The sequence below is a fragment of the Pseudorasbora parva genome, chromosome 24 (genome assembly GCF_024679245.1).
Source record: "Pseudorasbora parva isolate DD20220531a chromosome 24, ASM2467924v1, whole genome shotgun sequence".
Lineage (NCBI taxonomy): Eukaryota > Metazoa > Chordata > Actinopteri > Cypriniformes > Gobionidae > Pseudorasbora > Pseudorasbora parva.
Window position 1 is genome coordinate 35,162,347 of NC_090195.1, and position 24,192 is coordinate 35,186,538.

At 38.5% G+C, this 24,192-nt stretch overlaps 2 protein-coding genes across 3 annotated transcripts in view; both read left to right on the plus strand.

Annotated features, from left to right (window-relative positions):
• Window positions 1-6,562: 6,562 nt before the first annotated feature.
• cdk13 (cyclin dependent kinase 13) overlaps window positions 6,563-24,192 on the plus strand; it is a 46,592-nt gene continuing 28,962 nt past the window's right edge. Inside the window, exons 1-2 of one of the 2 annotated variants that reach the window (XM_067435588.1) lie at window positions 6,563-8,272; window positions 22,425-22,985. In XM_067435588.1, coding sequence (XP_067291689.1) covers window positions 7,284-8,272; window positions 22,425-22,985 — 1,550 coding nt within the window. In that variant the 5' untranslated portion in view covers window positions 6,563-7,283. The remainder of the gene's footprint in view (window positions 8,273-22,424; window positions 22,986-24,192) is intronic. The other variant, XM_067435587.1, reaches the window with a different exon arrangement.
• Window positions 21,388-24,192, plus strand: part of napga (N-ethylmaleimide-sensitive factor attachment protein, gamma a) — a 48,143-nt gene continuing 45,338 nt past the window's right edge. Inside the window, exon 1 of the mRNA XM_067435589.1 lies at window positions 21,388-21,398. The gene's annotated coding sequence lies outside the window, so the exon portion shown is untranslated. The remainder of the gene's footprint in view (window positions 21,399-24,192) is intronic.

Sequence of the window (24,192 nt, forward strand, 5' to 3'; positions counted from 1 at the left end):
ATGATGGTAGTTTAACAAACTCAGAGTTACAGGATTAGTTTTAAGTTGACAAAACCAAACCATTGTATGTATTAAGGCTTTGTTGGTCCCATGATACTGATCGTCAACTCAGGCTTTGATCCTGAGTTCAGGAGTTTAGCTGTGACATCAGCAGTGAACAGCCAATCACACGCTGTGACATCAGCAGTGAACAGCCAATCACACGCAGTGGAACTGAGATTCACTTCTCGCGCGACAAGCAGTGAGATTAATTTCTCTCTTCTGTAGAATATTACATGATTGAAAAAAATTAAGAATAAAAAAAACAGCAAGACGAAAGAGGACAACTTAAAGAAAAAATAGTAAGTAAAAGTTATGTTAGTAATGTTATGTTAGTTAGTTTAGTTGATATAGAGAAAATTGAACATTTAAACTCAGTAAGCTTCTTTTTTTAAGTTTTATTTATTGATTTTAAAGCTTATTTATATGACCTTATGTAGGCCATTTATATTAATTTTAACAAAGTGCCTATTAATGATTGATTAAACTAAAATGATAAATGTGTAATTGATTAAGGGTATAATTATTACATAAATTATCTAAATCATTCAAAATTATTATTTTTTATAAATTAGCATTGTTAAAAGCCAGAGTCTTTAAAAGTCTTTAAAAACCATTTGCTATGTAGTGACCTATAATTTGGAGCAGAAACAGGGGGAGTGACTTTATTGAATCAGAGATGTGTCACTTTACTCACAGCTGATTGGTCCAATTTCAGTTTGAGATCTCTAATCCAGAACATAACCTGCCCCAGAGCAGGTTAGCTGTGGAGCGTAAGTTACTATGGCGATGAACACAGCTAAAAGCCAAACCACTTCAATGGTACCTAAAACCCAGGATTGGCACAAACTAAGCTTAAACAAATCTGGCTAGCCAGCTAAACCAGGGGCCTGTACCATGATGGTAGTTTAACAAACTCAGGGTTAAAGGATTAGTTTCGAGTTGACAAAACCAAACCATTGTATTAAGGCTTTGTTGGTCCCATGATGCTGATCATCAGCTTTCTTTGTCAACTCAGGCTTTGATCCTGACTTCAGGAGTTTAGCTGTGACATCAGCAGTGAACAGCCAATCACACGCTGTGGAACTGAGATTCACTTCTCGCGAGACAATCAGTGAGATTAATTTCTCTCTTCTGCAGAATATTGCATGATTGAAAAATATTAAGAATAAAAAATAAAAAAAATACACAGCAAGAAGAAAAGCTGTTTATGAAAGAGGACAACTTTAAGAAAAAATTGTATACGTCAATGCAAGTAAAAGTTATGAAGTTAGTTTAGTTGATATAGAGAAAATAAAACATTTAAGCTCAGTGAGCATCTTTTTTTTATAGGCTATTTTTATTTATTGATTTTAAAACTTTGTCCATATGACTTTATGCAGGTGATGTTATTTATATGACTTATGTATTAATTTTAACAAAGTGCCTATTAATGATTGATTAACTAAAATGATAAATGTGTAATTGATTTAAGGTATAATAATTACATAAATTATAAGTAAATCATTCAAAATTAATATTATTATAAATAAGCATTGTTAAAAGCAAGACGCTTTAGTCTTTAAAAACCATTTGCTATGTAATGACCTTTAATTTGGAGCAGAAACAGGGGGAGTGGCTTTACTGCATCAGAGGTGTGTCACTTTACTCACAGCTGATTGGCCCAATTTCAGTTTGAGATCTCTAATCCAGAACATAACCTGCCCTGGAGCAGGTTAGCCGTGGAGCATAAGTTACTATGGCGATGAACACAGCTAAAAGCCAAACCACTTTAATGGTACCTAAAACCCAGGATTGGCACAAACTAAGCTTAAACAAATCAGGCTAGCCAGCTAAACCAGCTTCATGGTACAGGCCCCAGCTTCATGGTACAGGCCCCTGGCAAGGTGTTTACACAGCCGAGTTAAGGCTGCTCTGCTCAAAATACAGTGTAAAGAGGCAATAAAGCATAAAAGCCAGACGAGATTATGCCTGCTTTGACCCACCTCAAGCCCTTGTATCACAGTATGCAGTTCAAAGTGCTGTGTAAACGCATTAATGCCACATCTGAGCAGCATTAAGAGCCTATTTCACTGATCTGAGCTCATGGTCTGAGCTCTTGAATCCACTGCTAAAGGGAGAGTTCACCCAAAAATAAGACTGTGATGTTTATCTGCTGACCCCTAGAGGCCTGTTGCATGAAGCTAGCTAGGTTTAGAGTTAACAAATCCAGATAAATCCAACCAAGTTCAACCGCTTCTCAAAGCTCGGTATAAACTTTCTCCGTCAACTCAGGTTTAATCCAGAGTTAGCGATCAACTCTGAAGCGCGTGCTCCTGAAAGTGTGACACGAACGGCAAACAGCCAATCACAGCGCCCGTTTGAGTCTCTTCTCTTCTGAAGATTGAGAGATCGTTTTGAAAATGATCATGAAATTAAATGCGTTTACAAGGCAGGAATAAACACTTCAGTTTGAGAAGCAGATGAAAGAATATCTGACTATATCAAAGCATGATGTGAATCAAAGACATAAGCCTAATAATTACAGGTTCACAAACAGCTCAAATTAATACACACTGTTTAAAAGAATTATGAATGGATGTATTATATTTATATTACTATTTGGCTACTTGTCAATTAATATATTATTTATATGAACATATTATATGAATTCAAAGTGATTTAATTCGTATAATAAATAATTAGCACCAAAAGATGCACAAGTTTTTTCATTAAACTGCTTTAATTTGGAACGAGATACAGGGGGTGTGGCTTTATTGCATCTTTGCTTGCAGCTGATTGGTCCAGTTCAGGTTTGCGATCGCTAACCCAGAATAAAACCGGCTCCAGCTGTCAGTTACCATGGTGATGAACACTGATTAAAAACCAATAATGCATATTTCTATGAGAGTAAAAAACATATTAAACCCTGAGGCTCGTGGAGACACATTGATGTCTTAAGACTCGAAACGATCGCTTTCTGCCAGAAACTCAACAGTATTTGTGTTAAATACAGCACTGTGTCATACAGCCGTTCCCGCGCCATCACTTCCGGCAAGTGGGGTCAAATTACACGATATGCCGTAGAGATACTCACAAGAGATCACTTCTGCCGCTTCTATCCCATTGATATGCATCCATAGCTTGAAGTGATGGCGTGGGGACGGCTGTATGACACAGTGTTGTATTTGAGGTAAAAAATAACACAAATACTGTTGAGTTTCTCGCAGAAAGCGATCGTTTCGTGTCTTCAGACATCAGTGTGTCTCCACGAGCCTCAGGGTTTAATATGGATTCGTATGTCTGTGTGTTTTTTACTCTCATAGAAATACACCCCATTGACATGCATTATACAAGCAAGTTAAAAATCTTCATTTGTGTTCGAAACAAACACACCTACATCTCGGACACCCTCACACTCATTTTTAGTGAACTATCCCCTCCCTTTCCCTTTGAAAGGCAGTTGTGCTCGAGCCATGAGCGGACTCACTATTGACATGAGGAGAGACTGAACGCTTCTCCAGAGAGGAAGCCTTTTATTTTTAATATTTTGTGTGTGTGTGTGTGTGTGTGGGGGGGGGGGGTATGTTTTTGTGACATATGAGGACACAAATGTGTATGACACGGGTATGACAAGGAGAGGGTGAAATATGAGGACATGTCCCCACTTTTCAAAATGCTTATAAATCGCACAGGATGAGTTTTTTTAGAAAGTAAAAATGCAGAATGTTTCCTGTGATAGGTAGGTTTAGGGGCTGTGTGTGTGTGTGTGTGTGTGTGTGTGTGTGTGTGTGTGTGTGTGTGTGTGTGTGTGTGTAATAATCAGAGCGTGTGTTTAATAATCAGTGTGTGTATGCATGTTGTGCTCCGCCTATAGGCCCATATTACTAACACATCCTTTAAATAACACAGTAATACTGCACTATTGACTTTAGAGCAGGTGTGTGTGTTGGTCAGTGGTTTTCAGTTCCTCAATAGCAACGCTCCAACATTTTTAATATAGCTCTGATTGTGTTCATCTGTAAGAAGAGTGCCATACACACCTAGGATGACAAATGATGATAGATCATGGGATCATCATGGGGTCATTTTCATTTTTGGATGAACTGTCCCTTTAACTCGGCTGTGTAAAGATGCTTTTAGTCTTTGATTAAGGCTCTTCCAGGATCCATCAGTTCAATTCAATTGCAGCACTTTCAACCCATCACTCGGTGGTTTCGGCACGGGATAAGTGTTCAGGTCTCCCGTCTGTCAGCACAACGGCTCTCTAATGAACGGGGGAAATATTCTGAGGATGGTTTTGCGAGAGGGTACACTGGAGGAATACTGCAGAATATTGCTGGGTTTTTGTTGTTGTTGTTTTGTTGTATTTTTTAATAAAATAAATGCAGCCTTGGTGAGCAGAAACTTCTTCTAAAAACATAAAAATCTGATCAACCCCTAACAGCGGTGTATATGCGAGACTTTAGTAGCAAACACAGCTTATTCTTGAGCATGTTTCAATTAATAATTTCTGTCATGGTGCTATTTCTGCTCACAAAGGCTTTATCCTGTTGGTGTGTGTGTGTGTGTGTGTGTGTGCGCGAGTGTGTAAGTGAGTGAGTGAGTGAGTGTGTGTGTGTGCGTGTGTCTGTTTGTGTGTGAGTGAGTGAGTGAGTAAGTGTGTGTGGGAGTGTGTCAGTGAGTGAGTGTGTGCGAGTGTGTGAGTGAGTGTGTGTGTGCATGAGTGATTGTGTGTGTGTGTGTGCGCGCGAGTGTGTGTGTGTGTGAGTGAGTGTGTGCGTGTATGTGTGTGTGTGTGTGTGTGTGTGTGTGTGTGTGTGTGTGTGCGTGCGTGCGTGCGTGAGTGAGTGAGTGAGTATGTGTGTGTGTGCGAGTGAGTTTGTGTATGTGTATGTGTGTGTGTGTGTGTGTGTGTGTGTGTGTGTGTGTGTGTGTGTGTGTGTGTGTGTGTGTGTGTGTGTGTGTGTTGAGAACTCGCAGGGTGTTCCGTTAAAAATAGTGAGCAGAAATACTGTATAGTTTATTTTCAGTTGTCTATAGTATTTCAGATTCAGATATAAAACAAACCTTGAAATATATTAAAATTACAGCATTATTTGTGCTTTTATATTTATATTATTTCATTGTGTGTGTGGTCCCTGTAAGAACTGGGATCAGTCCGGTTGCTATAACAACCCTTTATAATGGTAACCACAGCCACACTGGTGTTACAAAAGTTACCTGGTTGCCTTAAAATTTTGAGTTCGTAGAAATTAAAAATTTGAGTTAATACAATGAACATTTTTGAGACTCGACAACCTTTATTCAAGTATTATTAAAATATTTTATTTTTTTAAAGAAGCATATTGGGTAATATTGTGTGTTTTAATTGTGATGGTGCAGTGAAACATGCCAAATAGTGCTATTTTCATGCACTGTAAAAAAATATTGTTGGTTTAACTTAAAAAAGTAAGTAACCCGGTTGCCTTATAATTTTGAGTTCATTGAAATAAAATATTTGAGTTGATACAATGAAGGAAATGAGTTTAATAAATAGAAACTTAAAATATTATTGTATATGAACCACATAAATACTGTGATAAATCATGAAAATAACACAATTTGGCTGCGTCATCAGAAATAAAACACACACAATTACCCAATATGCTTACAAAATATTTTAATAATATTTGAATAAAGTTTGTAGATTAAAATGTTAATTGCATGAACTCACAATTTTAATTTCAATTAACACATTTTAAGGCAACCAGGTTACTTACTTTTTAAAGTAAAACCAACAATATTTTTTACAGTGTACAGTAAATATTATACAGTAAAAGTATAGTATTTTGTATTAGCCACTGTCAATCTAAACTTGTAAAAGCTGTAAAGGCATTTGTCTAAATCTAATTATTTAAATACATTTTATAATAGTTTGCGTCCTTAAAGCAGGTTTTTATTTGTTAGTAAAATGACATGTAAAACAACAATTTGTTTTATTTTAATTAATACATATATATATATGTTTTAAAATAAAATAAATATTGTTTTTTATAATGTTATTTTCTCTTACTTGCATTTTTATATAAATGATTTACTCTTATGTGATGACTATGTTAAGATTATTGTTAATTATTATTATTAATAAATCATATCCCGACTTAAACTGAAGGACAAAAATCCCATTTTGACTGAAATTATTAATTTCTTATGCCTCAAACTATAAGTAAAACATTTTTTTATTATTAAAAGAAAACTTTATTGCAAAGTAAGTGGATGATAGTTATCAATATTTTGACAAGCATTTAATCAGCAAATGGAACTAAGCATTTATTCACTTGTTTATGCACCAGCAGATCAACCAAAAGTCAAAAACAGAATAAGTCAAATGATCATCTTGATATAAAAGAGCAACTATACAAGTGATTATACGAGATCAATAACCACCAACTATTATTATAAAGCAAAATTATAACAGGGAAATTAATTTCTCAACTGTTGCATAGATTTAAAGCTCACGTGTGCAAACGGAGGCACGTGGTGGCGCCCTCTGCTGCTTGCGGCACGTGACTGCAAGATTTACTTAATGAAGGCCTCGGAGAGCAAAGGCCTAGTGGCGTGTGTGATTCGCAACTTTTGTTTTTACACATTGAATGATTACAGCTTAATTTAGCCCCGTCACAAGCTGATTTATTTAGCGTTTTCGTAGAGATTCTATGTAGGTAAAAATGTTACACGAGCGCACGTCTTTAGGCTAAACCGATTTTTTGTTTTCCTCTATTGTGTGGAATCTGCCGAGCTGAACTCCGCGCTGATCTAGCATGCGGGCTACTTCCTTGTTAGTGAGTCGGTGTGAGAGGGCGAGAAGAAGTTTCAGCCCCGCATAAGTATGTGTGGATTTAGCTGACATTTTCGATGGGATATTCCCTTCAGAGATCTCACCAGGCGCAGAAAACAACACGTTTTTAACCCGTCACTCAGAGGAGCGCGCTACCCGGGCCATGGAGGTTTATTTAACGGCGGTTGTTTGCTAAGTTAGCACGGGCTGCTAACACAAGCTCTTCATCATACGCGCGGAACTGGATTATAACTTGACATCTCCGAGCCTTTTCGATAATTTATCCGATTGATGTGCGTCGGGATGTTTAGATGCAATGGATTCGATGAGATCTGGATGATAACGGTCGCTCGGATGCTAGCGGTGCTAACTAGCGCTTAAAGTGGGGTTCAAATGTTTTGCTTTGTTTGTACTGAAACACGAGTGGATAAAAGTGGGATATTAAATGCCTAACCCGGAGATCATTCCCCGCGAGGGCCGAGGGAGAAGCCCGCCGCCACAAAGGAGCCAGCGCGAGGCGAGACGGAGCAAGAGCCACCGGGAGCGGCACCGGGAGAAAGGCCGGTCCTCGTCGTCGTCCTCCCGGAGAAAGAAGCACAAGCACGCCCGGGAGAAGCAGCAGCAGTCGTGGCAGCAGCAAGAGGTGGTTTATGACGGAGATGTACGGACTTTGGTGGAGTACGACGATGTGAGCTCGCAGTCCGAGCGCTTCTCCGGTAGCCCGTCGCCCAGAACCGACACGCTCTCGGTGGAGCGGCTGAGCGAAGCCGAGCTTCAGGACTCGAGCTACGGCGGCGGGAGGGAGCAGAACGCCTCCTCACGGAGGAGAGACGGAACCGGGGCATCGGCGGAGAAAGGCCGGCAGGAGAAGGAGATGAAGAGGAACCGGTCCAACCGGGAGCAGGACGTTAGAAACCACGACAGCAACGGCAGGAAGCCTCCAGCCGCGTCCCAAGCGGACAAAAAGGAGTCAAAGCGACACAAAAGCAAATCCAAATCGGAGAAGGACCCCCCTTCTGCGTATAGGGAACCGCCACAGGCGTACCGGGACGAACGGGAGGAACTCCGGGCCTACCGGAGGAGCAGTCCGAGCTTCAAAGCAGCGGAAAGTCCCTACGGGACGTCTTATTCCTATGGATACCAGTCCCCGAACACAAACTACCAGTTCATTTCCAGGAGGAGCCCGCGGAGGCTGTCTCCTAGCTCGAACTACTACGGTCGGGACGCAGAGCTTTACGGTGCCTACAACGTCTCGAAGTCACCGAGTTCGTACTCGAGTAGTAAGAGGAAGCGCTCGCCGTCCAGCCCGTACTGGCGGAGATCCCCGAGCTACGGGCCCTACGAGCAGGGCGAGATTACCGGCAGCCCGTTCGCCCAGCGCAGACGCTCCAGGAGCCCCTACAGGAAGTCCCTGAGCCCCAGCCCGGACGTCAGGTAAGAACGAGTCATTCACGATTATTCAGTGTTTTACGGTCACCCGTTACTGAGTATGCAGAGAGCGTGTTGTTGTGTTTCAGGAGGGTTAGTAGCTACACATGATTTTGTAAATGCTGTGTAATCGGACAGAGTACAACATGTGGTCGGTAAGAACTTGTTTGAGTCGGTTCGAACAATGAGTCGAATCCGTTTGAATCGATACTCTTGACTCAAGAACAATGAGTCGGATCCGTTTGAATCGATACTCTTGACTCAAGAACAATGAGTCGGATCCGTTTGAATCGATACTCTTGACTCAAGAACGATGAGTCGAATCCGTTTGAATCGATACTCTTGACTCAAGAACGATGAGTCGAATCCGTTTGAATCGATACTCTTGACTCAAAAACGATGAGTCGAATCCGTTTGAATCGATACTTTTGACTCAAGAACGATGAGTTGAATCCATTTCATTCGAGACTCTTGAGAACGATGAGTCGAATCCGTTTGAATTGATACTCTTGACTCAAGAACGATGAGTCAAATCCGTTTGAATCGAGACTTGAGAACTGAATCAAATCCGTTTGAATCGAGACTCTTGAGAATGATGAGTCGAATCGTATAGAAGCTTGTGTCCACCACTGAAAAATAAAGGGTAATTTGCGACTTTTCCATCTCACAATTCTAATATTTTCTTACAGTTGCTTACAGTTCTTACTTTTTTTTGTAAAGAATAAATTAAAAAATGTGAGAGAATGTGTGCTGACTTTTCCCCCTCAGAATTGAACTTTATAATTTGCAATTGTGAGGGGAAAGTCACAATTATTTTTTACATTTGTTTTATTCTGTTGGTGGAAACAAGCATGTTTAGATTCATTCAATCATCCCTATCCTGATTGGCTTCATCACTCGGTCTCCTCTCCACCAATCAGCTGTAGTGTGGCGAGCGTTCTGGAGCAATATGGCTGCCGTCGCATCATCCAGGTGGTGCTTGAGGAGATTCCCCCCTTCTATGTCAAGCGCTTTGGGTGTCTAGAAAAGCGCTATATAAATCGAACATTATTATTATCATTATTATTATTATTATAGATTCAAATATTTGACTGTTAGGGTGAAACATTATTTTAGTTTATTAATAATTTTGTGACTTTATTTCACAATTCTGACATTTTCTTACAAAACCGTGAGTTTAATTCAGAACTGTGAGATAAATTAACATTGTAGGAAAAATATTTTTTCCTCAGAGTTAGACTATAAGTTGCAATTACGAGAGAAAAAAATCAGAATTGTCTCATTTATATTCTTAAATTTAACATTCTATGGTGAAAATAAGTGATAGGGTGAAAAGTTACTTTGAATAATAGCAGAAAACTATTATTTCCTGACTTTTTTTTTCCACAATTCTGACATTTTCTTACAATTGCGAGTGCAATTCAGAACTGTGAGAGAGAAATTCACATAGTTTTCCCTCAGAATCGGACTTTATAACTCGCAATTGTGAGGGGGAAAAAGTCACAAATATCTTTTACTTTTGTTTTATTCTGTGGTGGAAATAAACGTCTATAGATTGAAATGTTTGACTGCTAGGGTGAAAAGTTATTTTAATTGATTATTCGATTAAAATAACTTTTCACCCTAGCAGTCAAACATTTTGATGTGACATGGCATTTTCACTGTCACGCGAGATACAAATGAATATTAATTTAAAATGCAGTAAATGGTTAAACATTTCTTTGTCTTACATGGACCTGTTGATATAAAAACTGCTTTGTTAGATTATTTGTTTTACATTTTTGAGCCAAATCTTTGAATTGTCCCATGGTGGGACTGACCCAAGAATGGTTCAGTACATTACAACTTTTATAAATTAAAACTACGAATGTTATTAAATACCTCAGGCATAAGCCGTCCTCTTGGTATTATAAGGTTCTATCTGACAGTTGTTAAAATTGAGTTGTTCACATTATTATTAGTATTATTCTGTGACAACACATTTACATTGTGTTTTTTTAAGTCGTGTATGTTGTAGAACTATTTATTTAGAAAGTCGAATGGAATACAAAAACTTTGAAGCCGGCAGAAAGCAGATAGAAGCTTATAATTGTGTCTATTTTAGTAAATGCCAATCATTTTATTCATCAACGTATTTCTAAAAGCCTAGGAATTTTGTCACTGAAAAACATGACCTCCAGTGTGACACCATATCCTGATTTTAAATCAGGCAATTCCACTGACACCTTTAATTAGCTGAAGGACCCCATTCAAGGTCATGTTCCTGAAGCCATGTGCACATGGGAAGATTTTGCCTCAGAATTGTTCCAATTTTTTACTTTTTTGGAGCCACTATAAAAGTGTTGAGTTCTGCCAATTGTTGTCATGACACATTTCAGTCAAAATGGTCAAAAACAGTGAAAGAACTGACAAAGTTAGTTACCCCTTATGTTTTGTCAAACCCCAGACTTCACACTAAATAGGCTGTTTTAAAAAACCTGTTTTCTGCACATCAACTACCCTTTTTATCCCACAATTGTGAGTTTAATTCATAACTGTGAGATATAAATTCACATTCTTTCCCCTCAAAAAGTTGAACTTTATAACTCACAATTGTAAGGAAAAAAACATCAGAATTGAGTTTCACAATTATTTTTTACTTTTTTGTTTTTATTTTGTTGGTGGAAACAAGCTTTTATAGATTAAAATATTTGACTGACAGTGTGAAAAGATACTTTATTTGATTAACAGCAGAAACGATAAGTGAGTAATGGCACAAAAAAAATAATAATAATACAAACAAAACATGTAGATACGCTTGTCACGTAACCCCCTGGTGCTCTTCATGTGGCAGTCCAAAATGACAATTAAATAAAAGAAGTACTATAGTTTTATAATGTTTATTTTATTTAATGTTTTTAATTTTTTTATGGTACTAAATTGTATTTTATGCTGTTGTTGTAATCCATTTATCCACTTTTGAGCATCAAATTCTTGAATGCTTTGGAGCACAGACTGAAGTTCGATCTCTTTTTAAAGACACATGGCAGATTACTGCTGAAGTTTAAAAAATGAACTTAAAAAAAGTTTAATATGAAATGTATATTCAAAAACATATTTTACTCTTAAACTGTGAGGAAATCAAAGCCATAAATCTAAACAAGTTGTGTTCCAAATTTGAGGTTGATATCTCAAAAAATTAGCTTTCTGTAAGATGTTGTTCAGGCGCAGAACCAATCTAGATGAAATTTGGCTCCCATTAATTTCCAATGCCATGGACCATTTCATCTTTTCAAATCATGTCCATGGTGTGTTCACACTGCAAGTGCCAAAACATTTACCAAGTTTCGTCCCATTCCAATAAGGCCATCCTTAAAAATATTTTGGTTTGCAGTAACAGTAAAAAAAAAAAAAAAAAAAAAAGGGTCGGTAGGTAGGTCTATATTTCCCCCCCCCCCCAATTTTCATACACAAAAAAGTACATTTTTGGTGATGGTGATTACGTAGGTATGAATTTAAACAAATTGGCATATCGTGACGTCACTGACTGGGTCTTCAAGCCGTGCTTCGGGCGCATAGGCTAATTGCAGCCTATATAGACCACAAACAAATTGAAATATTTGTCAAAAACATGTTTATTGCATAAATTTCAGGTGCATTCTTTAAGAAAAGCTAGCTGTCATTGACCTCAAAGCTGTCAACCCTCCCTTTTTTCCGGGTTTCTCACGTATTTTAGCTCTTTTACCGCTTTCTTCCCGTTTTACTATTTTCCCGTGATATGTTTCTTATTTTTACGCTCGATTGTGTTGACTCAGAACACGCAACTATCTGTGATATAGACTAGTGTATTTGAATATTAAAAAGCAAAAAGTTGTTTTTATGAATTCAATTAATTAAGTAGCTATAACCAACTCTTTACTGGTAAATATTACAGTAAACAAACATCGCAGACAATGGCAGACCATTTTTTTCAGACGTTATTTTATTTTTGTAATATTATGTATTGTTTCTGTTTTTTTGAAGAGACACTGCCTCTCTTTCCTCCTTCTTGACAGCCTACATTTAGAATAATAGCTTTGATTAACGTTAATGATGAAAAGTTTAAAAATCGTGATTGTTTGGATTGTTTTTCCTGGCAATACAATTAGGGGTGTCCATGGTTAACCGATTGACCGATTAACCGTTAAAAAATGGCGTAACCGAGTGAAACATTTTGCTCGGTTAAGTGGCGTCAATGACGTGCCTTGAATTTAGTTGTAATATATGTTTGCACCCCTAGAGACCGACAGAGCGCTCCCAGACATTTGTAATATCCATAGGGTTAGGGTAGTATCCACAAGAAGAAGTCATGACCAGCTTTCTAAGCGGGCAAAGAAAGCGTGGGAGCACTTTAAAAATGAGAGTGACGGGGCGAAATGCAAGTATTGCAATGCAGTGCTTACCGCATTTTTCAGGCTATAAGTCGCTCCGGAGTATGAGTCGCATCAGTCAAAATATGCGTCATGAAGAGGAAAATAACATAAGTCGCACTGGACTAAAAGTCGCATTAGGGCAGAAGCAGAGCGCGAGCCGCGCGCGCTGTGCATAACGGATCAGAAGAAAGAAAGTTTGAAGTGAGAAACTTGTAAAAGACTAGAGAAAAGCAGACGTTACTTTAACTGTAATGAAGAAAACAAAAAAGCTGATCGCGGACTGAAAGCAAGATGCCCAGAGCTGAAGGGACGAGTCCACAGATGCTTGAACTCTCTGCCGGGAGAGGCTCAGCCGCGTGAGTCAAACGCTGAGTCTGTGTGAATCATTCTCGGCTGCATATTTTACTAACGTTACATGCTCTAATCGTGCAGGCGCCCACTCGCATTGCTCGTGAACTGGAGCGCATCTCATCCTAATTTATCGAAACTCAGTGTACGCCTCGCAGACATGAAATAGATCTTAAGAAACTTGAAATGTCTTTTAACAATTTAAAACGAAAAGAAATAGGCTACTCTCTGATTGTGTAATCCATGATATGCATTTCTCTCTATAGGCGCGTTCACTACGGAGATGGTGGTCGTCAAATTAATAAACTAAAAATAACCCTGACGCACACTATGGTTAACCGAGTATTAACCGCTAAGGGCCTCGGTTAACGGTTAATGAAAAACTTGAAAACGTGCAGCCCTAGATACAATACGTATCACGATACAGGGGTTACGATACGATATATTGCAATATATTGCGATATTTCTTTTTTGTGTGTTTGTTTTTTATAATTTAAAAGAATAAAGAACACCACCATAAGCCTAAAACACGAGACAAAGTATTTTAATTAATTAATACAGTATAATTTATATCACTAATCATATGCAATGTGCAATCTAAGTTGAGGGAAATGTAAAGTGACTGCAGGATTCTTTATGTGTAAATGTTTTAAAGGTTCACAGTATAGCAGTGGCTATTTAACAACAGAAAGTGCAGTCCATTTCATGACTGAATGACTGTTTGTTTTATATTTAACACCGCAGCCCCGATCACACAGAACGCGTTTTTGCAGCGAGAAGCCTATTTTGAATGGATTTCGTTTGGCAGAGAGCGTTATGCGCGCTGCTTATGCGCCCTGGGCGCCTCGCGTTTAAACCGCTTGCTGCGCCTCGCGTTTTTGAAGGAGCGCTCCGAGCGCATGAAGTTGAAAAAAAGTCAACTCTGAGTGGAAAAGCGCGCAACATCATCGCGCTTATGTTCTGTTGTCCAATCGAATGAATGAAGCGGCGGGCCTTCCGTTGTGTTGACCGTTACATTGATTTGACTGACAGTACAGGTGATTCGGGGGTTGCCTAGAAACATTAAAGCGCAGTGCTCATTTTTGAATGAGAAAACGCCGACCAAAAAAGGGAGTGCAGTGCGCCTCTAGTTTTCGAACCTCAAAAACGCGCTCTGTGTGATCGGGGCCTAAAGCTGTTTTCTATAAAGCAGTCTATTGTATAAAGTGCTATTTCAAGTAACGTTACTGAACTGCAGAGCTGGTCATCATATCCACATCTTTTGTTCTCCTGCCCGCGCTGTCAGTTTTGGTGTGTGTTTATTTTGTTACTGAGAGGAAAGCGTGCAGTCTATTCGATCGAAACGCTTCTCAGCAGCGCGGGTGACGTCAGGATGTTAAGCGAGCTCTCTGTTTCAATGTGTTTCCCGAGTATTAGATTATAACTTGGCCTATTTTGCAAACAAAATGTTTCTTGTCGATTTCCTTAGTGGCTTCTTTATAGCTGAAGCCAAAATGAGTCCACACTTCAGCTCTGTATACTGCAGGAGCGGAATAATGCTATCGTCTTGAGAGCTGGGTCTGCTAATGTAAACACTAGTGATGCACGCACTTTTACTCTGCGCTTCTCCGCGTCAGTTATGCGTTCTGAGATAACACTGCCATCTAGCGGTTGGGTGTTATACAGTCTGTGGTTTAAACCGAACACAAAGCCACGAATCTTGGATGTAAATAAATAAATATATAAATATCGATACAGCGTTTTTGAGAATCGATACAGTATCGCCAAACATAATATCGCGATATTCACGTGTATCGATATTTTCTTACACCCCTACTGGTAACCATAGTAACACAGTTACGCTTGCAAACAGAGTGACAGTGGCAGCTGGCAGTATCAACCACAGATATGTATACATATCTATGACTGCACGTATTGGCACATCTGTGGCACATTCGGTCTTCATTATCATGTCACTGACATTATCGCGACACACACTGGCACTGACACCGAGCTGCGGAACATGTTGCCGTGTGTCGTGCGTTTTTTACAGTCTATGATGGTCGTGACACCTACACTGACAGACTCAAGCACCTATATTATTATTTAATTTAATGCATTAAATGTACTGTGTCTTTATAGGTTGACGCGGGGTTTATTTCACACTAGGCTACAAAATGATGATTAAAGATTGCCTTGTCACTGCAGTGTTGCCTGTCATTCATAAATAATTTTAAAAAATCCATTAAATAATCATTAAGTTATGTTCGATATGCTTAAGCAACGAGGGAATCAGACTGACATAAAGAAGAGATCGCGAACGCATCTCTCTCTCTCTCTCTCTCTCTCTCTCTCTCTCTCTCTCTCTCTCTCTCTCTGATCTTTCTCTTTCAGTTCTCTGTCTGTCTCTTTTAATAATGAATTTAAATAAATGTGGTAGCCTAATTTGTTCATATAAAAACATTCCTTTGGCTCTACTTTATTTAAAGCGACGGTGTACTAACGAGACGTAAGAAAACAACGTCATTTTAACCCGTCACTTAAAAAACATCAGTTACAGCTTTAACTTGTTTTTAACTTTGCAAATAACCATGGTATAAGCGGGATAATCCACGGCTAGCCATGCATTAAATGATTTTAAGGCACGACCTAGAGGCAACCACCATCCGCTTCGCGTCGGGCGGTTCTTCGCCTCTACGCCGTGCATTAAAATCCTTTAATGCATGGCTAGATGTAATTATACATCGTGAGAAGGATGTAATTATGCTTTTAATGTTGCTTTTCTCTGTCAGATACAAATGCATTTTTATAAGTATATGAAACTAGTTTTATTCGCCTAGTTTTTAAAAGGTGCAACTCTTGTGCACATATAGTGCACAATTCTTTCCAACTTTTAATTCAAATTAATACTCATTCTGCTCAACCTTTCTTCATCTACTTTATAGCTATAATCACAGAAGTGTGAAGACATTTTTGGTGGATTTGTTTGACCTTAAAACAGTCTTTCCACCCACTGTTGACTCTTTCCACATTCTATCAAGACTGACACACACACACACACACACACACGCACACGCGCGGCTCGTGTGAATCGTCGGAGGCTTTATAGCGGAGGGCGAGTGGGCCTGGGCTTAAGCAGAGCTGGAGGTTGAAGCCTTAGACTTTGCCTTGATAGCATCTGCTGTCCACCTGATGTGTTTGAGTTTCATAAAAGACTCAGTCAGTTGTTATATTAGACATAATGCTTCTTGTAATATAAACCAGATAAGTATAATCTCATTTTGAGAAGCAAATGAAGTGACTTGACTGCATTCGATTGGCTGATTCAGTCGTTATGTGGCTTCATTCGACTTGCTGCCAGACGATTGAATAGTGCAGAAAGTGTTCATAAACTTATGATTTTGTAGATTATCTCCCATTGGCCGCTTTTGTTAATACTAAATAGCTGTGTTGTTTTTTTTAGAATGAAAGTTTGCTGTTCCTGTTGCAAATACCAGTTTGGTGATGGAACTGCTAGGTTTTATACAACCAGCTGTGATATTTACTTTTTGCATTCATAACTCTTTTCTTAAAATGATTTAAAGTCTCTCAGAGTGCATTGTAAAACACCCTTACGTGGTTTCATAACAAGTACAGGAAACCAAAGTTTATCTGATCTCTGTGTTTGAATATTGTTTTGAACTAAATTTGATAAATGCCTAATTTTTTCCATGTTGAGCGATTGCAACTGATGATTTTAGCTATGTAAGTGTAATTGTAACTTGTTTTTTATTATTAACTCTACGGAGTTTGAACAGCCAAACCAAAAATGGTAATTCTATTGAAGTTTACACATATACTAGTGTTCAAAAGTTTAGGGTCTGTAATGTCTTTTACAGTAAAAACAGTAAACCGCTGTGCTGGCTTGTCTTTTATTAGCTGGAAAAATGATTCTGAAAGGATTTCAACTGGTTTTCAACTTTGTGTTACACAATTCTAGTGCATGACTTCAGAAAACTAGTGCACTTGTTGTGTAGACGACTTCCTTGTTACTTTTACAGTGCTTTATTGTAATTACAGTTTGACAGTCACGGTTCACAGCTGTTTTCATTGTTTGCAAAAGATGAAGCATGAAGGGATAATTCACCCAAAAATGGTCATAATACTCATGTTGTTCCAAAAACTTTGTTTAATTTCAACCCAAATTAAGATTTTAAATGAAACCTAGAGGTTCATGTTGCTCCATTAAACTAAAAATATCCAAGGCTTGAAATATATTTTGAATACAAAGAAGTTTTTGAAAAACATTATACTTTAAAGGGAATGAAAATTGTCATCATTTACTCACCCTCAAGTTGTGGCAAACCCTACAGTCCCTGACAAAAGTCTTGTCGCTTGTGTACAAATTGACCTAAAGTGCCGCTGAAATATATTTCTAATCAAGATATTTTTACAAGAAATGGCTCATTTTAATCCCACCAGCTTTTGTGATAATGTTTCAGTGAAAAACTAAACTTTCAAAAAGTATTCTAATATTCACAGCTTGGTAAAGCCCATTGAGTCAATTTTTGCAAAGACATAAGTGTTGTCACCTTGTCATATGAGCTTCCCCTGTGACTAATAATGGATCAATTAGGTCTCACGTGTGTATAAAAACAACCCCAGTACACTAGACCTTCACATCAACTGCAACTAGACCTCTGCAAACATGCCTAAGATTCACCCAGAGACTAAAGTTTTGATTATCATAAGGCTGAAGACCAGATACACTGCTGATGTGGCAGACACCTTCAATGTGTCTCAGCTTCAAGTACAGAGGATAAAAAAAAGATTTGAAGAGACTGGAGACGTTTTTGACAAGCCCAGGTCAGGCAGACCCCGCAAGACAACTGCTCGAGAGGACCGTTTGTTGGCTCGAAAATCCAAGGCCAGCCCATTTTCCACTGCAGCAGAGCTCCACGAGACCTGGTCACCTGAAGTCCCTGTGTCAACCAGAACAGTTTGTCAGATTCTGTCTCGAAATGGCCTCCATGGTCGAATCAGTGCCCAGAAGCCAGCACTAAACAAAAGACAATTGAAAAACCGTGTGGCATTTGCCAAGGCCCACAGCCTGCTAAAAGGATGGACGCTGGAAAAGTGGCAGAAGGTGGATTTTTCAGATGAATCTTCTGTTGAATTACACCACAGTCGCCGCAAATATTGCAGGAGACCTACTGGAGCCAGAATGGATCTGAGATTCACCCAGAAAACAGTGAAGTTTGGTGGCGGAAAAATCATGGTCTGGGGTTACATCCAGTATGGGGGTGTGTGAGAGATCTGCAGGGTGGAAGGCAACATCAATAGTCTAAAATACCAAGAAATCTTAGCTACCTCTTATTCCCAACCATAAAAGAGCCCAAATTCTGCAGCAGGACGGTGCTCCATCGCATACTTCCATCTCCACATCAAAGTTCCTCAAGGCGAAGAAGATCAAGATGCTCCAGGATTGGCCAGCCCAGTCACCAGACATGAACATCATTGAGCATATGTGGGGTAGGATGAAAGAGGACGCATGGAAGACGAAACCAAAGAATATTGATGAACTCTGGGAGGCATGCAAGACTGCTTTCTTAGCTATTCCTGATGACTTCATCAATAAATTGTATGAATCCTTGCCAAACCGCATGGATGCAGTCCTTCAAGCTCATGGAAGTCATACAAGATATTAAATTTGAATCTTACAGCACCACAACTTAATTTGCTGACATATTTTTGTATTTGCAGTATATTTGTTACATTTCTGTATAGGCGACAACTTTTGTCTTGCCAAAATTTGACCTTTCTGTCTTGATTAAATGATAAATATTTCTTCTCTGAAAATTATTCATTTCAGTGCATTAAACATCATTTGGGAGGGTTTTAGCTTTACATATGAGCTATTTCTAATGCCAATTAATTAATTAAAAGTCAGGTTAAACGTGCAGTATGCAACTTTTGGCCACTAGGGGTCACTCATTCAAAATAATAACAACTGACGTACTTTGGTGACGTCGGGAAAGTGCGTGGGCTCATGGGAGTTGTTGTCATTATTGCCACTGTCAACCAGCGAATCTGGCATCTCCAGCAGAAAACATGTTCACTGACAAGGTAATTGATTGTTATATTACATCTCTATTATTGTTAAGTTTAGTTACGGCTTTTCACTTTATGTAATGTCCATCTAATGAAATAGCAGCGAGCTACCGTTACTTAACAAACTTATCAGTAACGTTAGATAATGTGTGAGACAGAATGTTGTGCGGGCGGTCACACCTATAAGTTGGTAGGCTATGTTGACATATTAACCGCGCATCATAATTTGAGTTACTCAAATTATAGATATATTGACATGGCATCCGCGATTGTCGAACATTCTGTATATCAACTGTTCAATAAGGAAATAAATTTCAATTTAGTTTATCATTACCAACATAAAACAGTAAATGAGAGAACCAGCACCTGCAATACGTTGTTCATTGGAACACGCGCTGTGTCGCTCCCCACGTTCATCAATCATTCAATAAACATTTATTTTGGAACTCGGAGATATATGAATAAGTAGATCATTATTAAATCGATATTATATCTAGCTAGTATTAACATATGATAAAAGTGACGGTCACCTTATATTAATTGACCAAGATAGTGGCATATTACCATATGAAGCTAACGTTACTTTCTCCAGCTACATATAAAACCAATAATAGCTAGTCCATCTGCGTTTTACACATGACATCATTGTGTCACCAAATATACGGATAGAAATACTTTTGAATCAGTTTTTAAAAAAATAGCTCTTTCAGTCTCCAAAAACAGAGAATCCGCCTGTTTGAAAAGCCGATACAAAATGTATAACATTACGTATTCAGCTAAACGCGTCTCAATGTGGTCAAGATCGCTATGCAATATGCAAACATACAGCATGTTATGATTATATGATTATTATGTTAGCTGAATGGTTACTTAAATTACCTGTTTATTAAAACGAAAGCGAGATCAGCATATCTCTCTGCAGTCCGAGCTTGTCACGAAGATTTCGCCATCTTTCAAAGGCTTCTCCAAGGTTTACACGTCTCTTGCTTCTTCTACTGTCCCAAAATCTTCTCGGGTCATTTTTTTCACCCTTACGTTTGCGCTTTGTTGAGCTGGCAAAACGTACAGGCAAAGAGTAGTCATGATCCATTATCATACAGACTTTTTTATACGGGGGTTCCCCTTATACTGTCTGTCAGTGTTCCTCTTTGAGTTTGGCGGTTCCGCCGAGTTCCGCAGGAAGCAAGACGCAAACGTGGATATGACGTGAAAGACTGGCGACATAACGGAAATAAAGACACGGTCCGTGTCTTCGAATTAAAATATTAATTTCTCTGGATTTAGAAGTTAATTAGAACTGTCGGGATAATGTAAACACACAATTTAAAAAATATATAACATAGATATAGTGATCTTTTATATTTTTAATGCTGAAACATTACATATTGTGCCTTTAATATCAGGTATTTCTAGAAAATAGATAAGCGTCAAGACTTTTGTCAGGGACTGTATATGAGTTTCTTTGTTCTGCTGAACACAAAAGAAGAATGCTTTCTCTGCATGGTTACAAACATTCCTCCAAATATCATCTTTTGTGTTCAGCAGAAAAAAGAAACTCGTATAGGTTTGGCACAACTTAGATAGGTTACCTATCCCTTAAAACATGATGGCACTAACCCGGCAGTTCGTGGCGGCAGGTGACCGTTTTAATGAGTGAATCATTGATTCGTTCATTTAAACGATTTGTTCAAACGGTTGATTCATTCAAGAAGGAGGCAGTTGTTTATGAATGAGTCATTGAATGTTTGACTCAAGTGGTTCGTTCATTAATGGAACAGTGCTGTGAGACGGTTCTGCTGTGATCTTTGTTTGGAACTATTTTAGCTGAAAATGAACAAAACAGTCAATGCAAGCTCACACACGGGCCGATCTCGATCACATGACGCTGTTACTACACAAAAAGCTGCTCACGCTGAATTAAAACCTGCACTGTGCATTGTTCTGATCAAAATTGACATGACTAGATGAAAAATGTTACACCAATGTGTTGGACAGCGTAAGCAGGAGACAGCCAGTTAGGAAAAAACTACATGATATAACTTTTTTTTAAAATACTGTATCCCAAATTGTGGATAAGCTATATCATATGCTGAAGTAAATATCAGTAAATATCAGTTTGTTTCTTAAGATATCAGAGTGTCGTCATGAGCCACAGGGTGCTTTGTGCATGTTGTCTAAGCATGTTTTTTTTTTTTCTCTCATATAATTTTTTGGGGAACTATCCCTTTAAAGTCCCGGTGTACTGGAAGTAGCGAGTGAGTTTTCTTCAGTGCTGTGTCGTATTTCCAAGTGAAAGGGAATATTGAACAGAGGGCAGGGTTTGACTTTAGCGCTCCTCCTCTCCATCTCTCACTCATAGCAGACGGACAGTCGGAGGGGTGTAGTTACGTATTTTAAACCAGAAGCTGTCAGACTGACTTCATCTGAGAAGGAACGCCATTTCCAGACCTGAAGTAACTTTTCAGATTTTGATTAAAGATTACTGCTGCAAACTATGTTTTTCTTTGTATTAACTTGCATGGATTAATTGTTCACCGTTATTGTTCGTTATTGAAGAAAAATGTGATATGCAATATCGTTAGCTAATGCAATATTTGATATTCGATACGATATTGCTATTAGTGTGTAAAATCGATTTAAATTATATTAAAAAATAAAACCTGAGAATGATATTATTTATGTTTCACATTCTTTCTGGGAAAAGAAAGCATCGCTACAACTTCTGAAAGTGACCAGTAGTGTTTTAGCAAAAATTAATGTCACACATCTGACAATATAATTTTTAAATCAATGTAAACAAACTAAAAATGTAATGCCAATATTTAAAATACCTAAACCTCTTTGCTTGACTTGGTAATATATAGTTATATCAACCTAAAACTTAACATCAAGAACATCCAGGTAAACAAAAACTCCTGAACTAGGGGTGGACAATTATTTTTAGCTTAATTTATCTTTTATTATTAAAAATAAGAACTAAAAACAGTAGTCTTCACATGCATTAAATATACACTGTGTACAGACAGTAGCAGGTCTACTGTATTAGCCGCCTGTCACTTTAAGAGCTAATGAACGAATCCTATTGACACGCATTAGGTTTCTTTCCCCAAATGATATTGTTCACTTAAAGCAAAACCGACGGGGTTTACATGAATACTCATCAAGACAGCCGTTTTGACATAACTGTATATTCACACTGTTGAAGTAGCCTATTAAAATCATGCAGATATTGCGTGCCATTGCGATATGCATATTGCGATATGTACATTTGCGATGTTTCGATAATTTCGATATATTGTACAGCCCTAGTAGAAAGAAAATTCTCATGAACTCTTTTGTGTTGCCCTCAGGCGGACGGGGAAGTCCCGCAGCAGGAGCCCGTTCCAGTCCACGGTGCGGCACTCTCGCTCGCGGAGCCGCCATCGGCACTCCCGGTCCCGCAGCCGGCCCTCCAGCCTCTCGCCCAGCACACTGACCCTGAAGAGCAGCCTCGCCGCCGAGCTCAGCAAGCAGAAGAAGGCCAAAGCTGCTGAAGCCGCCCGCGTCAAAAACTCCAGCAACGCCTCTACTCCGACCAAGGGCTCCTCATCCTCCTCCGCCGCACCTCCACCCAGCCCCGTCACCAACCACGCCTCCAAGAAGACCAGACCTCCATCTCCGCCTCCACCTGTGTCCGAGAAGGGCCCCAGAACGCCAGTCTCCAGCCAGCCGCAGTCTCCTGTGGATCGACCCAGCAAGAGGAGCTCGGACGCCTCACAGTCCAGCAGAGACGCCAAAGGAAAGGAGGACAAAAAGAAAGGAGGACAGCCCGTGCAGGTGAAAGAGAAGGAGCGAGAGAAGGCAGCTGCTCCGGCTGTAGCCTCCCTTCCTCTGGTCCCCAACAACCTGGATCACGTAGATGGAAGCGACAGGTTTGTTTTCTAAAATCGTCTTTGACCAAAAAAGTATGATTATTTTGCTCATTACTTACTGTAATGAGTTCCACTGGGGGTGGGCGATATTTAATTTATACTATATTATATTATATATTATATTATATTATATTATATTATATTATATTATATTATATTATATTAATTTAATTTAGACAAATACTATATAAAAATATTTTTTAATGTAAGGAAGGTATTTAATTTATATTATATTATATTATATTATATTATATTATATTATATTATATTATATTATATTATATTATATTATAGCCGCCATCGGCACTCCCGGTCCCGCAGCCGGCCCTCCAGCCTCTCGCCCAGCACACTGACCCTGAAGAGCAGCCTCGCCGCCGAGCTCAGCAAGCAGAAGAAGGCAAAAGCTGCTGAAGCCGCCCGCGTCAAAAACTCCAGCAACGCCACTCCAGCAATATAATATATTATATTATATTATATTATATTATATTATATTATATTATATTATATTATATTATATTAATTTAATTTAGACAAATACTATATAAAAATATTTTTTAATGTAAGGAAGGTAGGGCTGTGCGATATGGACAGAATAATCATATTGCAATTATTATTAATTTAATTTTATATATTAAAATATTGCAAGTGCGTTTTTTTTTTTTGGCAATTGGCTTTTTCAAACATGCCAGTGCTCAAGAAGTGCATAACACAGCATTCCACAATGAAATAATATAGTATTAACAGCTTGATAAACACAACTGTAATAAACTGACTTTAAAACAGACAACATAAAATAAATTAAAGTGAGCTAAACTGGTATAAAAAAATAATAATAATAAAAAATAGATATATAATATTTCCTGATAATTTTCTAAAATTTGCTTTGCCATTAGTGGCAATATAATAGCTAATTATTCAAGGGGGTAGTTTTGGTACAGTCTATGGTTTGAACATTAGCTGGCAAAAAAATGACAACAGCAAAAAAAAGAATTAGTTTCACAAACAAAAGCCGAAGACAGGCTGAAAGAAAACCCTCTGTCAGTAGGTGGCGCTTATAAGAGCCGATTCCCTGACAACCTTAGAAAACAGAGCCTGTAAATAAAAATATGTATACGATACATATCTATGGTTACACGGTGGGAAGAAGAGGAGAAAATAACTTCAACTCTTTCCTCAAGGCAGTCATTTCCCTTCAGAGATGCATTAA